This window comes from Anopheles coustani, unplaced genomic scaffold (assembly GCF_943734705.1).
Source record: "Anopheles coustani unplaced genomic scaffold, idAnoCousDA_361_x.2 scaffold_13_ctg1, whole genome shotgun sequence".
NCBI classification, from domain to species: domain Eukaryota; kingdom Metazoa; phylum Arthropoda; class Insecta; order Diptera; family Culicidae; genus Anopheles; species Anopheles coustani.
Window position 1 is genome coordinate 634,456 of NW_026525388.1, and position 14,212 is coordinate 648,667.

At 40.6% G+C, this 14,212-nt stretch overlaps 1 protein-coding gene across 1 annotated transcript; it reads right to left on the minus strand.

Annotated features, from left to right (window-relative positions):
* Positions 1 to 11,003: 11,003 nt before the first annotated feature.
* LOC131271257 (uncharacterized) lies at positions 11,004 to 13,639 on the minus strand. The gene is made up of 4 exons (XM_058272668.1): positions 13,576 to 13,639; positions 12,775 to 13,156; positions 12,171 to 12,657; positions 11,004 to 11,018 (listed from the first exon to the last, which is right to left on the minus strand). Exons 1-4 carry the CDS (start codon positions 13,637 to 13,639, stop codon positions 11,004 to 11,006), a joined length of 948 nt encoding a protein of 315 aa, XP_058128651.1.
* Between the last annotated feature and the right edge of the window lie 573 nt (positions 13,640 to 14,212).

Here is a 14,212-nt window from a genome sequence, read left to right on the forward strand (position 1 = left end):
TAAAGTCGTTTCTAGCATCTTGGTTTGTGATTCCAAGTACCCCGAATCACTTTAAAAGTCGTTTCTAGCATCTTGGTTTGTAATTCCAAGTATCCCGAAACACTTTAAAAGTAGCTTCTAGCAACTTGGTTTGTAATTCCAAGTATCCCGAAACACTTCAAAAGTCGTTTCTAGCATCTTGGTTTGTGATTCCATGTGTCCCGAAACACTTTAAAAGTCGTTTCTAGCATCTTGGTTTGTGATTCCATGTGTCCCGAAACACTTTAAAAGTCGTTTCTAGCATCTTGGTTTGTAATTCCATGTGTCCCGAAACACTTTAAAAGTCGTTTCTAGCATCTTGGTTTGTGATTCCAAGTATCCCGAAACACTTTTAAAGTCGTTTCTAGCATCTTGGTTTGTGATTCCAAGTATCCCGAAACACTTTAAAAGTCGTTTCTAGCATCTTGGTTAGTGATTCCAAATGTCACGAATCACTTTAAAAGTCGTTTCTAGCATCTTGGTTTGTGATTCCAAGTATCCCGAAACACTTTGAAAGTCGTTTCTAGCATCTTGGTTTGTGATTCCAAGTATCCCGAAACACTTTAAAAGTCGTTTCTAGCATCTTGGTTTGTGATTCCAAGTATCCCGAAACACTTTAAAAGTCGTTTCTAGCATCTTGGTTTGTGATTCCAAGTATCCCGAAACACTTTAAAAGTCGTTTCTAGCATCTTGGTTTGTAATTCCATGTGTCCCGAAACACTTTAAAAGTCGTTTCTAGCATCTTGGTTTGTGATTCCAAGTATCCCGAAACACTTTAAAAGTCGTTTCTAGCATCTTGGTTTGTAATTCCATGTGTCCCGAAACACTTTAAAAGTCGTTTCTAGCATCTTGGTTTGTGATTCCAAGTATCCCGAAACATTTTAAAAGTCGTTTCTAGCATCTTGGTTTGTGATTCCAAGTATCCCGAAACACTTTGAAAGTCGTTTCTAGCATCTTGGTTTGTAATTTCAAGTATCCCGAAACACTTTAAAAGTCGTTTCTAGCATCTTGGTTTGTGATTCCAAGTATCCCGAAACACTTTAAAAGTAGTTTCTAGCATCTTGGTTTGTGATTCCAAGTATCCCGTAACACGTTAAAAGCCGTTTCTAACATCTTGGTTTGTGATTCCAAGTATCCCGAAACACGTTAAAAGCCGTTTCTAGCATCTTGGTTTGTAATTCCAAGTATCCCGAAATACGTTATTAGCCGTTTCTAGCATCTTGGTTTGCGATTCCAAGTATCCCGAAACACGTTATTAGCCGTTTCTAGCATCTTGGTTTGTGATTCCAAGTATCCCGTAACACGTTATTAGCCGTTTCTAGCATCTTGGTTTGTGATTCCAAGTATCCCGTAACACGTTAAAAGCCGTTTCTAGCATCTTGGTTTGTGATTCCAAGTATCCCGAAACACGTTAAAAGCCGTTTCTAGCATCTTGGTTTGTAATTCCAAGTATCCCGAAACACGTTATTAGCCGTTTCTGGCATCTTGGTTTGTGATTCCAAGTATCCCGAAACACGTTATTAGCCGTTTCTAGCATCTTGGTTTGTGATTCCAAGTATCCCGAAACACGTTATAAGCCGTTTCTAGCATCTTGGTTTGTGATTCCAAGTATCCCGAAACACGTTAAAAGTCGTTTCTAGCATCTTGGTTTGTCATTCCAAGTATCCCGAAACACGTTAAAAGCCGTTTCTAGCATCTTGGTTTGTGATTCCAAGTATCCCGAAACACGTTATTAGCCGTTTCTAGCATCTTGGTTTGTGATTCCAAGTATCCCGAAACACTTTTAAAGTCGTTTCTAGCATCTTGGTTTGTGATTCCAAGTATCCCGAAACACTTTAAAAGTCGTTTCTAGCATCTTGGTTAGTGATTCCAAATGTCACGAATCACTTTAAAAGTCGTTTCTAGCATCTTGGTTTGTGATTCCAAGTATCCCGAAACACGTTAAAAGTCGTTTCTAGCATCTTGGTTTGTCATTCCAAGTATCCCGAAACACGTTAAAAGCCGTTTCTAGCATCTTGGTTTGTGATTCCAAGTATCCCGAAACACGTTATTAGCCGTTTCTAGCATCTTGGTTTGTGATTCCAAGTATCCCGAAACACGTTATTAGCCGTTTCTAGCATCTTGGTTTGTGATTCCAAGTATCCCGAAACACGTTATAAGCCGTTTCTAGCATCTTGGTTTGTGATTCCAAGTATCCCGAAACACGTTAAAAGTCGTTTCTAGCATCTTGGTTTGTCATTCCAAGTATCCCGAAACACGTTAAAAGCCGTTTCTAGCATCTTGGTTTGTGATTCCAAGTATCCCGAAACACGTTATTAGCCGTTTCTAGCATCTTGGTTTGTGATTCCAAGTATCCCGAAACACGTTATTAGCCGTTTCTAGCATCTTGGTTTGTGATTCCAAGTATCCCGAAACACGTTAAAAGCCGTTTCTAGCATCTTGGTTTGTAATTCCAAGTATCCCGAAACACGTTATTAGCCGTTTCTGGCATCTTGGTTTGCGATTCCAAGTATCCCGAAACACGTTAAAAGTAGTTTCTAGCATCTTGGGTCGTCATCCCAAGTATCCCGAATCACTTTAAAAGTAGTTTCTAGCATCTTGGGTCGTCATCCCAAGTATCCCGCATCACTTTAAAAGTAGTTTCTAGCATCTTGGTTTGTGATTCCAAGCATCCCGAAACACGTTATTAGCCGTTTCTAGCATCTTGGTTTGTGATTCCAAGTATCCCGAAACACGTTAAAAGCCGTTTCTTGCATCTTGGTTTGTGATTCCAAGTATCCCGAAACACGTTAAAAGCCGTTTCCAGCATCTTGGTTTGTGATTCCAAGTATCCCGAAACACGTTATTAGCCGTTTCTAGCATCTTGGTTTGTGATTCCAAGTATCCCGAAACACGTTATAAGCCGTTTCTAGCATCTTGGTTTGTGATTCCAAGTATCCCGAAACACGTTATAAGCCGTTTCTAGCATCTTGGTTTGTGATTCCAAGTATCCCGAAACACGTTAAAAGTCGTTTCTAGCATCTTGGTTTGTCATTCCAAGTATCCCGAAACACGTTAAAAGCCGTTTCTAGCATCTTGGTTTGTGATTCCAAGTATCCCGAAACACGTTATTAGCCGTTTCTAGCATCTTGGTTTGTGATTCCAAGTATCCCGAAACACGTTATTAGCCGTTTCTAGCATCTTGGTTTGTGATTCCAAGTATCCCGTAACACGTTAAAAGCCGTTTCTAGCATCTTGGTTTGTGATTCCAAGTATCCCGAAACACGTTAAAAGCCGTTTCTAGCATCTTGGTTTGTAATTCCAAGTATCCCGAAACACGTTATTAGCCGTTTCTAGCATCTTGGTTTGTGATTCCAAGTATCCCGAAACACGTTATAAGCCGTTTCTAGCATCTTGGTTTGTGATTCCAAGTATCCCGTAACACGTTAAAAGCCGTTTCTAGCATCTTGGTTTGTGATTCCAAGTATCCCGAAACACGTTATTAGCCGTTTCTAGCATCTTGGTTTGTGATTCCAAGTATCCCGAAACACGTTATTAGCCGTTTCTAGCATCTTGGTTTGTGATTCCAAGTATCCCGAAACACGTTATTAGCCGTTTCTAGCATCTTGGTTTGTGATTCCAAGTATCCCGTAACACGTTAAAAGCCGTTTCTAGCATCTTGGTTTGTGATTCCAAGTATCCCGAAACACGTTATTAGCCGTTTCTAGCATCTTGGTTTGTGATTCCAAGTATCCCGTAACACGTTAAAAGCCGTTTCTAGCATCTTGGTTTGTGATTCCAAGTATCCCGAAACACGTTATTAGCCGTTTCTAGCATCTTGGTTTGTGATTCCAAGTATCCCGAAACACGTTATTAGCCGTTTCTAGCATCTTGGTTTGTGATTCCAAGTATCCCGAAACACGTTATTAGCCGTTTCTAGCATCTTGGTTTGTGATTCCAAGTATCCCGTAACACGTTAAAAGCCGTTTCTAGCATCTTGGTTTGTGATTCCAAGTATCCCGAAACACGTTATTAGCCGTTTCTAGCATCTTGGTTTGTGATTCCAAGTATCCCGAAACACGTTATTAGCCGTTTCTAGCATCTTGGTTTGTGATTCCAAGTATCCCGAAACACGTTATAAGCCGTTTCTAGCATCTTGGTTTGTGATTCCAAGTATCCCGAAACACGTTATTAGCCGTTTCTAGCATCTTGGTTTGTGATTCCAAGTATCCCGAAACACGTTATTAGCCGTTTCTAGCATCTTGGTTTGTGATTCCAAGTATCCCGAAACACGTTATTAGCCGTTTCTAGCATCTTGGTTTGTGATTCCAAGTATCCCGTAACACGTTAAAAGCCGTTTCTAGCATCTTGGTTTGTGATTCCAAGTATCCCGAAACACGTTATTAGCCGTTTCTAGCATCTTGGTTTGTGATTCCAAGTATCCCGTAACACGTTAAAAGCCGTTTCTAGCATCTTGGTTTGTGATTCCAAGTATCCCGAAACACGTTATTAGCCGTTTCTAGCATCTTGGTTTGTGATTCCAAGTATCCCGAAACACGTTATTAGCCGTTTCTAGCATCTTGGTTTGTGATTCCAAGTATCCCGAAACACGTTATTAGCCGTTTCTAGCATCTTGGTTTGTGATTCCAAGTATCCCGTAACACGTTAAAAGCCGTTTCTAGCATCTTGGTTTGTGATTCCAAGTATCCCGAAACACGTTATTAGCCGTTTCTAGCATCTTGGTTTGTGATTCCAAGTATCCCGAAACACGTTATTAGCCGTTTCTAGCATCTTGGTTTGTGATTCCAAGTATCCCGAAACACGTTATAAGCCGTTTCTAGCATCTTGGTTTGTGATTCCAAGTATCCCGAAACACGTTATAAGCCGTTTCTAGCATCTTGGTTTGTGATTCCAAGTATCCCGAAACACGTTAAAAGTCGTTTCTAGCATCTTGGTTTGTCATTCCAAGTATCCCGAAACACGTTAAAAGCCGTTTCTAGCATCTTGGTTTGTGATTCCAAGTATCCCGAAACACGTTATTAGCCGTTTCTAGCATCTTGGTTTGTGATTCCAAGTATCCCGAAACACGTTATTAGCCGTTTCTAGCATCTTGGTTTGTGATTCCAAGTATCCCGTAACACGTTAAAAGCCGTTTCTAGCATCTTGGTTTGTGATTCCAAGTATCCCGAAACACGTTAAAAGCCGTTTCTAGCATCTTGGTTTGTGATTCCAAGTATCCCGAAACACGTTATTAGCCGTTTCTAGCATCTTGGTTTGTAATTCCAAGTATCCCGAAACACGTTAAAAGTAGTTTCTAGCATCTTGGGTCGTCATCCCAAGTATCCCGAATCACTTTAAAAGTAGTTTCTAGCATCTTGGGTCGTCATCCCAAGTATCCCGCATCACTTTAAAAGTAGTTTCTAGCATCTTGGTTTGTGATTCCAAGCATCCCGAAACACGTTATTAGCCGTTTCTAGCATCTTGGTTTGTGATTCCAAGTATCCCGAAACACGTTAAAAGCCGTTTCTTGCATCTTGGTTTGTGATTCCAAGTATCCCGAAACACGTTAAAAGCCGTTTCCAGCATCTTGGTTTGTGATTCCAAGTATCCCGAAACACGTTATTAGCCGTTTCTAGCATCTTGGTTTGTGATTCCAAGTATCCCGAAACACGTTATAAGCCGTTTCTAGCATCTTGGTTTGTGATTCCAAGTATCCCGAAACACGTTATAAGCCGTTTCTAGCATCTTGGTTTGTGATTCCAAGTATCCCGAAACACGTTAAAAGTCGTTTCTAGCATCTTGGTTTGTCATTCCAAGTATCCCGAAACACGTTAAAAGCCGTTTCTAGCATCTTGGTTTGTGATTCCAAGTATCCCGAAACACGTTATTAGCCGTTTCTAGCATCTTGGTTTGTGATTCCAAGTATCCCGAAACACGTTATTAGCCGTTTCTAGCATCTTGGTTTGTGATTCCAAGTATCCCGTAACACGTTAAAAGCCGTTTCTAGCATCTTGGTTTGTGATTCCAAGTATCCCGAAACACGTTAAAAGCCGTTTCTAGCATCTTGGTTTGTAATTCCAAGTATCCCGAAACACGTTATTAGCCGTTTCTAGCATCTTGGTTTGTGATTCCAAGTATCCCGAAACACGTTATTAGCCGTTTCTAGCATCTTGGTTTGTGATTCCAAGTATCCCGAAACACGTTATTAGCCGTTTCTAGCATCTTGGTTTGTGATTCCAAGTATCCCGTAACACGTTAAAAGCCGTTTCTAGCATCTTGGTTTGTGATTCCAAGTATCCCGAAACACGTTATTAGCCGTTTCTAGCATCTTGGTTTGTGATTCCAAGTATCCCGAAACACGTTATTAGCCGTTTCTAGCATCTTGGTTTGTGATTCCAAGTATCCCGAAACACGTTATTAGCCGTTTCTAGCATCTTGGTTTGTGATTCCAAGTATCCCGTAACACGTTAAAAGCCGTTTCTAGCATCTTGGTTTGTGATTCCAAGTATCCCGAAACACGTTATTAGCCGTTTCTAGCATCTTGGTTTGTGATTCCAAGTATCCCGAAACACGTTATTAGCCGTTTCTAGCATCTTGGTTTGTGATTCCAAGTATCCCGTAACACGTTAAAAGCCGTTTCTAGCATCTTGGTTTGTGATTCCAAGTATCCCGAAACACGTTAAAAGCCGTTTCCAGCATCTTGGTTTGTGATTCCAAGTATCCCGAAACACGTTATTAGCCGTTTCTAGCATCTTGGTTTGTGATTCCAAGTATCCCGAAACACGTTATAAGCCGTTTCTAGCATCTTGGTTTGTGATTCCAAGTATCCCGAAACACGTTAAAAGTCGTTTCTAGCATCTTGGTTTGTCATTCCAAGTATCCCGAAACACGTTAAAAGCCGTTTCTAGCATCTTGGTTTGTGATTCCAAGTATCCCGAAACACGTTATTAGCCGTTTCTAGCATCTTGGTTTGTGATTCCAAGTATCCCGAAACACGTTATTAGCCGTTTCTAGCATCTTGGTTTGTGATTCCAAGTATCCCGAAACACGTTATAAGCCGTTTCTAGCATCTTGGTTTGTGATTCCAAGTATCCCGAAACACGTTAAAAGTCGTTTCTAGCATCTTGGTTTGTCATTCCAAGTATCCCGAAACACGTTAAAAGCCGTTTCTAGCATCTTGGTTTGTGATTCCAAGTATCCCGAAACACGTTATTAGCCGTTTCTAGCATCTTGGTTTGTGATTCCAAGTATCCCGAAACACGTTATTAGCCGTTTCTAGCATCTTGGTTTGTGATTCCAAGTATCCCGTAACACGTTAAAAGCCGTTTCTAGCATCTTGGTTTGTGATTCCAAGTATCCCGAAACACGTTAAAAGCCGTTTCTAGCATCTTGGTTTGTGATTCCAAGTATCCCGAAACACGTTATTAGCCGTTTCTAGCATCTTGGTTTGTAATTCCAAGTATCCCGAAACACGTTAAAAGTAGTTTCTAGCATCTTGGGTCGTCATCCCAAGTATCCCGAATCACTTTAAAAGTAGTTTCTAGCATCTTGGGTCGTCATCCCAAGTATCCCGCATCACTTTAAAAGTAGTTTCTAGCATCTTGGTTTGTGATTCCAAGCATCCCGAAACACGTTATTAGCCGTTTCTAGCATCTTGGTTTGTGATTCCAAGTATCCCGAAACACGTTAAAAGCCGTTTCTAGCATCTTGGTTTGTGATTCCAAGTATCCCGAAACACGTTAAAAGCCGTTTCCAGCATCTTGGTTTGTGATTCCAAGTATCCCGAAACACGTTATTAGCCGTTTCTAGCATCTTGGTTTGTGATTCCAAGTATCCCGAAACACGTTATAAGCCGTTTCTAGCATCTTGGTTTGTGATTCCAAGTATCCCGAAACACGTTAAAAGCCGTTTCTAGCATCTTGGTTTGTGATTCCAAGTATCCTGAAACACGTTAAAAGTCGTTTCTAGCATCTTGGTTTGTCATTCCAAGTATCCCGAAACACGTTATTAGCCGTTTCTGGCATCTTGGTTTGCGATTCCAAGTATCCCGAAACACGTTATTAGCCGTTTCTAGCATCTTGGTTTGTGATTCCAAGTATCCCGAAACACGTTATTAGCCGTTTCTAGCATCTTGGTTTGTGATTCCAAGTATCCCGTAACACGTTAAAAGCCGTTACTAGCATCTTGGTTTGTGATTCCAAGTATCCCGTAACACGTTAAAAGCCGTTTCTAGCATCTTGGTTTGTAATTCCAAGTATCCCGAAACACGTTATTAGCCGTTTCTGGCATCTTGGTTTGCGATTCCAAGTATCCCGAAACACGTTATTAGCCGTTTCTAGCATCTTGGTTTGTGATTCCAAGTATCCCGAAACACGTTACCCAGCGGGCATTGTTGCGCATCATTAGCTTGCAACGCTACACATTTTGGCTAATCTTTAGCTAATCCTCGAAAAAGATTAGCCAAAGATTAGCCAAATATGAATGAACGTTTCGTGACGTCACAATGACGGTTCAGCATTGTGACGTCACTACAGCGGGTGTTCATTCGCCCCTCACCCCTTCCTCCTTTCTTTCATTCCCCACATTCGTTACGTCAATTCTTTCGACAATAATTTAACGACCGTGAAAATTTAAATTCAACGTTATTCTCGTTGAATAAATATTTATTTACATAAAAAGGCCATTTGTACAATGGCGGGCAAACAGTTCCGTTGTAAGCTGTAAAGAAACAAATTTGAAGAAAAGAATTAATATCAAATTATGAAAACAATTTGAACATAAATAACAGTAAAAACATACATTAGACCAAGTGTTGAAAACATCTCCCTTTACGCCGGTTATTGCACCATGGTGATCCCTGCAGCACTATGCTGGGTGTTTTCAGTGCTGTTTGAGGAAACGTGGAGTAAACTGCTGGAAAAAATAAAGATATAATATAAATATTAAGCGTTTTTAAAATATGTATAGCAATGTGCAATTTTCACTGCACTGTTGATGATTAATACTTATGTACTAATAATTTCACAGTAACTGCGATGATTCATACTCACTTGTTAATATTTTCACCGTAATTTTGATGATCCGGCCAGGCTGGTACGGGTTTGGAGAATCGTATAGCACGGATTGGAGCTTACGTTTACCACCATTTTTTGTGCACGGGTCCCGTGTAGTCCAAGTACCTGTCGAACTTACTTACCTTATTTACCCACTTAGAACGTAATTAACATTATTTATTACCTCACTTTCTGCACTTTTCACTCCTATCCAGATCGATTGTTTTTGATCAATTGTAAAATGTAAACAACGTGGAGCTGTCAATAACGTCGATCGTTCTATAACAGTGTTTACATGGAGAAAATATGGTTGTGCCCCTTCAAATTTGTTTTTTGTAGTTTTACTGGTTATATAGAAGAATCTTGAAATTAAAACATGAAATTAAGTTGGTGACGTAAAAATAGTCATATATTTTTTAACTATGGGGCGACAATGGATTGAAAGTGAGCTATAAAACACATAGAGTTTCATTCAATATAGTCTACGTTAGCAAGTCGAAATCAAAATAAACAATTTCGGAACGGCAACGAAAGCTCTGTACTCTAGAGCGTGCAAGCGGGAAAATTCTTAAGAAATTCAAAGCATTGTCCAGTGCATTTGGTATGCTAGTTTCAGTGGCTGAAAATTCTATCAGGTGAAAAATACTAAACAAACATACAATTTCACTCACTGTTTTAAAAAGTTGGCAAGGTAAGTTAAATATACATTACTATAGCGGTTTTTACGACTAGTATATTTGATTTTTGTAGAATTAGAGCATAATCATGGAGACACCCAGTGTTACGGCAAACAATCAATCGCTGCATTCTATTTCCGAGCGTGTGGATATGAACCTGCGGCAAACATTTATACTGACGAAAGTTGTCCGGGGGATGAAGGATGTGCTGGACCAACGGCCCCCACAGGTGGTAACACATCAGGAACCCCCGTTTACTCTGAAGGCAGTGGATAGCAAAGAAGAGCTGGACGAGTTGGAGTTCAAGCTTCGTAACGCTGAACATTTCCAAGATGTTCTGCAATGGGTGCAGACTCGTACAGTTAAAACGGAGGCAAAGCAGAGGATGCATGAGGGTATGCAGCTCCTATTTAACAAACAGTTTATGGTCAAATGCAGCTGGTCTGGCGGAGGACGTCCTGAAAAAAAAATTAGGTTTAGTATTTATCATAATATATTTCTACTTTTAAAAAAAATAGCGGAGAACGGTCATGATGGCCAAGTGCATGCATCCGCTGTAGAAGCCTTTGTAAGGTTAAAGTTAAAAAACGCAGCGAGCACGGCAAAAACAAAAGGGATTATAAAAGGTTCGGCCAACAAACCATACACTTACAAAAAAAACAGACCGTTCTTCCCTTAGTACGTAAGTTAATTTTAGCTTTAGTACATGAGTTAGTTTAGTTACTTTCTTTTCTATTTGGTGATAGGGCTTTGTTTATTTCTGGTTAGTTCTAAGTTTGTTTAATTTAGATTTATTGATAGGGTTTTAGTTTTAATTTATGAGAATAATACATGAATTGTTAATGATGTTGAATTGTTTTTTTTAATTACATTTGCTATGATGATGGAGATGATAATGGCCCACCGCTCACCCATGCAAAAGATTGAGAAACCCACACAGACGCTTAAGGATCCTCAAACTTATGCATACACTTCATGTTTTATTATTGAATGAAAATTCATTTTAAGATGATAATTTAAAATCGACGAGCATCATAGTCGAAGTCAAAAATGTATGTTGAATGAAAATTCATTTTAAATTATCATCACCAGCATCATAGTCGAAGTCAAAAATGTATGTTAAATACATGAATACGCGAAGGAACCTGAAACATTTCGTTATGTAGACCATGAGAACACAGACTCGCTAGAAAAGAGGCTTGAGTAGGGCGCAGGCGATCTATCTGTTTCAGCATGGAGCCCCGCGAGGCAGCATAGTGCTAAAGGATTCAAAATATCAACTAGCAATGCTCTATCAGTAGCCATAAAAGCGGTTAAAAAGGTCATTCCACGAACATTATCGACCACGATGATCTCTTGTTGACGTGGAAGCAACCATGGAATCCATAAAACTATCTTCTCAACGGAGTGTATGAAGCAACGGGAAAAGGGCTATGGTATCAAGAGCAATAGTAACAGGAGGATCTATTGGTGGTCTTGAGAGAGATCGCTTCGGTAAATATATTGCTGATAGTTTACATTTTATGGATTCACACGGTACTTCCACCCTTCTTGACGGAGCATTTTCCTTTATTTTATAGATAAACAAATCGGCAGACGACAATTCTATTTGCGAATTGCCGTCTGCCCACTTTCCTTCGAAAAGCTCCGTCTTATGGTCAATCTGGATCCCAATCAAGATGAACGAAGACAAAGAACTTTTCTTTGCCTCCAAAAATTTGATGACGCTGCCCTGGTGGGTCAAAAACCATTGATCTCTAAATTCGGGCAGCAAGGTAAAATCGGCTGTTACGTGTAATCCAACCCGATTTACCATCAACATTGGATAGTTTGGAGCACTATAACTGGCAGCCGTCTGGATAGAATCTCTGGCTTGCACCCTGGCTGCCACTTGCTCCACACACTTCGTGCCCGATTTAATACAGCGTTTGATAAACTGCAAGTGGTTTTCAAAACAATAAGCCGAAAAATTTTCAAGTTGTCCAAATTTTAAAACTTCTCCATACACGTGCTGGAGATTATGAACATTACTTGTCAAGTGGTAACGACCATATATCGTGCCGAACTCCTTTACAAACTTTTCTAGGAGCTTTTTCGCAAGCGGCCAATGTCGCTGATGTGCCGTGGATGCAAAACAGGTCACACCGCAGAAGTAGAGCAAGAAATGATTGAAAGCCTGTTCGTTCATGCAATCTTTCAAGACCACAACACTAATGTAATGCAGGAAGGACCGATATTCGGTTCCCTTCCAATTGCGGACTTCATTGAGGTGCCTCATGGGGCGATGCACCTCAGAAGGAAGCCGTGTATTTTCCATAAACTTAGACACAGCTTCCTTCTGGGGGTCTGACCATCGACCAAGGGTTGCAAATTTGCCATCCAGCATCCCTCGAAGAATTTTTCTGGTCACCCCCAAATCAATTAAATGGAGCCGATCGCCAACAACGACGTCTTCTATTAAATGGAAATTATTTATATCTTCTAGTGGTGTCCGCCAACTCTTATGATGGTCCTTGTCTACCTTAGCTCGAAAGCCCGCGTCCGTGCGCGGTGCAGAGTTCACGGAGTCAAAAATGACTTTATTCTCCGGTTTGATGTATTCCCCAACACAGGAACACTTTAAGCATCCATGCTTACCAGTATAACTGGTGACAGCTTTTAGATACGCCCGCGCCGGAGAATCGGCAACAATGGCGCGAAGTTTAAAATGCACCTGCTTGTCACCGAACTGCAAGCCTCTTTGCTGGAGATCGTTCACCTCCAACACTAGCGGCCGAAGATATTGTTCGATGTTCTCCGGCTTTGCTTGTCCCCCAAAAACACCGACAAGCATTACCGGAGCATCTACCAATTCTTCCACCTTTATAAGTATTGGCCACAGTTGTGTGTTTGAACTTTTAAAAAGGGGAAGCCCATCGATCGACACTTGTATGGAAAGAAGGTCATCTTTGGGTATGACATCTTTAAAATAATTTTTTAGGACCGTCTCTACCCCCTGATACCAAAATCGTCCTCCCAAGATCGATTTTACTTTTACCACGACTGGAGAGGATGATTTGGTAAGTGTCCGTGCATCTTTAGGAAGTTGCAATTTATAATCCTTCCTCAAGATCGCCAGAAGTTTTCCTAGAGACGAACGTGATACGAGTTCCAAGATTGCCCACCGTCTCAACGCCTCATGTCGGCTATAGCTATCTACATATCTAGCCAACCTAGTGCAATCCACTCTGATGTCATCATCATCATCATCAGATCCGTCAATAGATGTGTCCTCATGGCTCGAAATTGTTTCAGGTTCCTCCGTGGATAAAATTAAGCTTCCACTACCAATAACCTCCACCCTGTTTTCTACACTTATCTGGCGGTTGGCTTCAACAATGCCGCTCGTAGATGCCGCTTGTAAAAAAGCATCTTCATCTCGGGTTATACCTAAAACAGTTGAAGTATAGAATGAAATATTACATAACCCATCCCAGCTGCCCGGAGGCTTTAAAACACTATAATACATTTTAATATTTTTTTCTTTTACTTACCAACTCCTAGATCAGGCCATTTTATTTCAGACGCACTCATTCGTTGCCATTCAGCCCATTCTATTTCAGTGTCGTCCATTCGAGGTCGATGGCTAGGACCACTAGAAACTTCATCACCGTTCTTTCTTTTGCTTGACGAAGCTCTACCTAATTCCATCGCTTCCTCTTCAGGAGTTATATCTAAAACAATATTACTAATTATTAAAACTGCATCCAGATTCCGATCGTATATTTATACGTAACCAGCAGCAAGAGTGTGGTGTACTCTATTACCAATGTTTCGGTAATATATTTTGTATTTTCACTTTCACTTACCAACGCCTAGATCTGCCCACGGTATAGCACTTGATCCACTTTGCTTGAATGCCTCCCACTCCATTTCTATTTCACGATCCATCACTTCAAATCACAACGATTAACAGCAAACAATTTAAAAAAACAATCGACACTGCTCAAGATTGGATACTGCTCAAGAAAAGCGATAAATCCTTATCAAAACAAAGTTGACACATCAAAACAAGCCATCCACGCGGATTTCATAAAAAAAAAATACTGCTCGGTTGATAAGAAAACAAAGCAAGAACTTCATGACCCACCGTTCTTGCGGTTTTTTTAGCGTTGAGTTTGATCAAGGCATATGAGAAAGAAGGTGTGTGAGAAGGAAGAACTTCATGACCCACCGTTCATGACCCACCGAAACGTTCTTGCGGTTTTTTTTATCGTTGGTTTTGATCAAGGCATACGAGAAGGAAGGTGTATGAGAAGGAAGGCGTATGAGAACTGTACGTGCAATGGGCAAACGAAGTGGAGTGATGACGTCATGACGTTGCGCTACTCGACGCTGTAGTGCACAATTGTGGACTCCAGCGGGGGTGCATTGAGGAAAATTCATTTTTTGAGTGAATTTTTAGAGAATGTTGTGCAACAATGCCCGCTGGGTATTAGCCGTTTC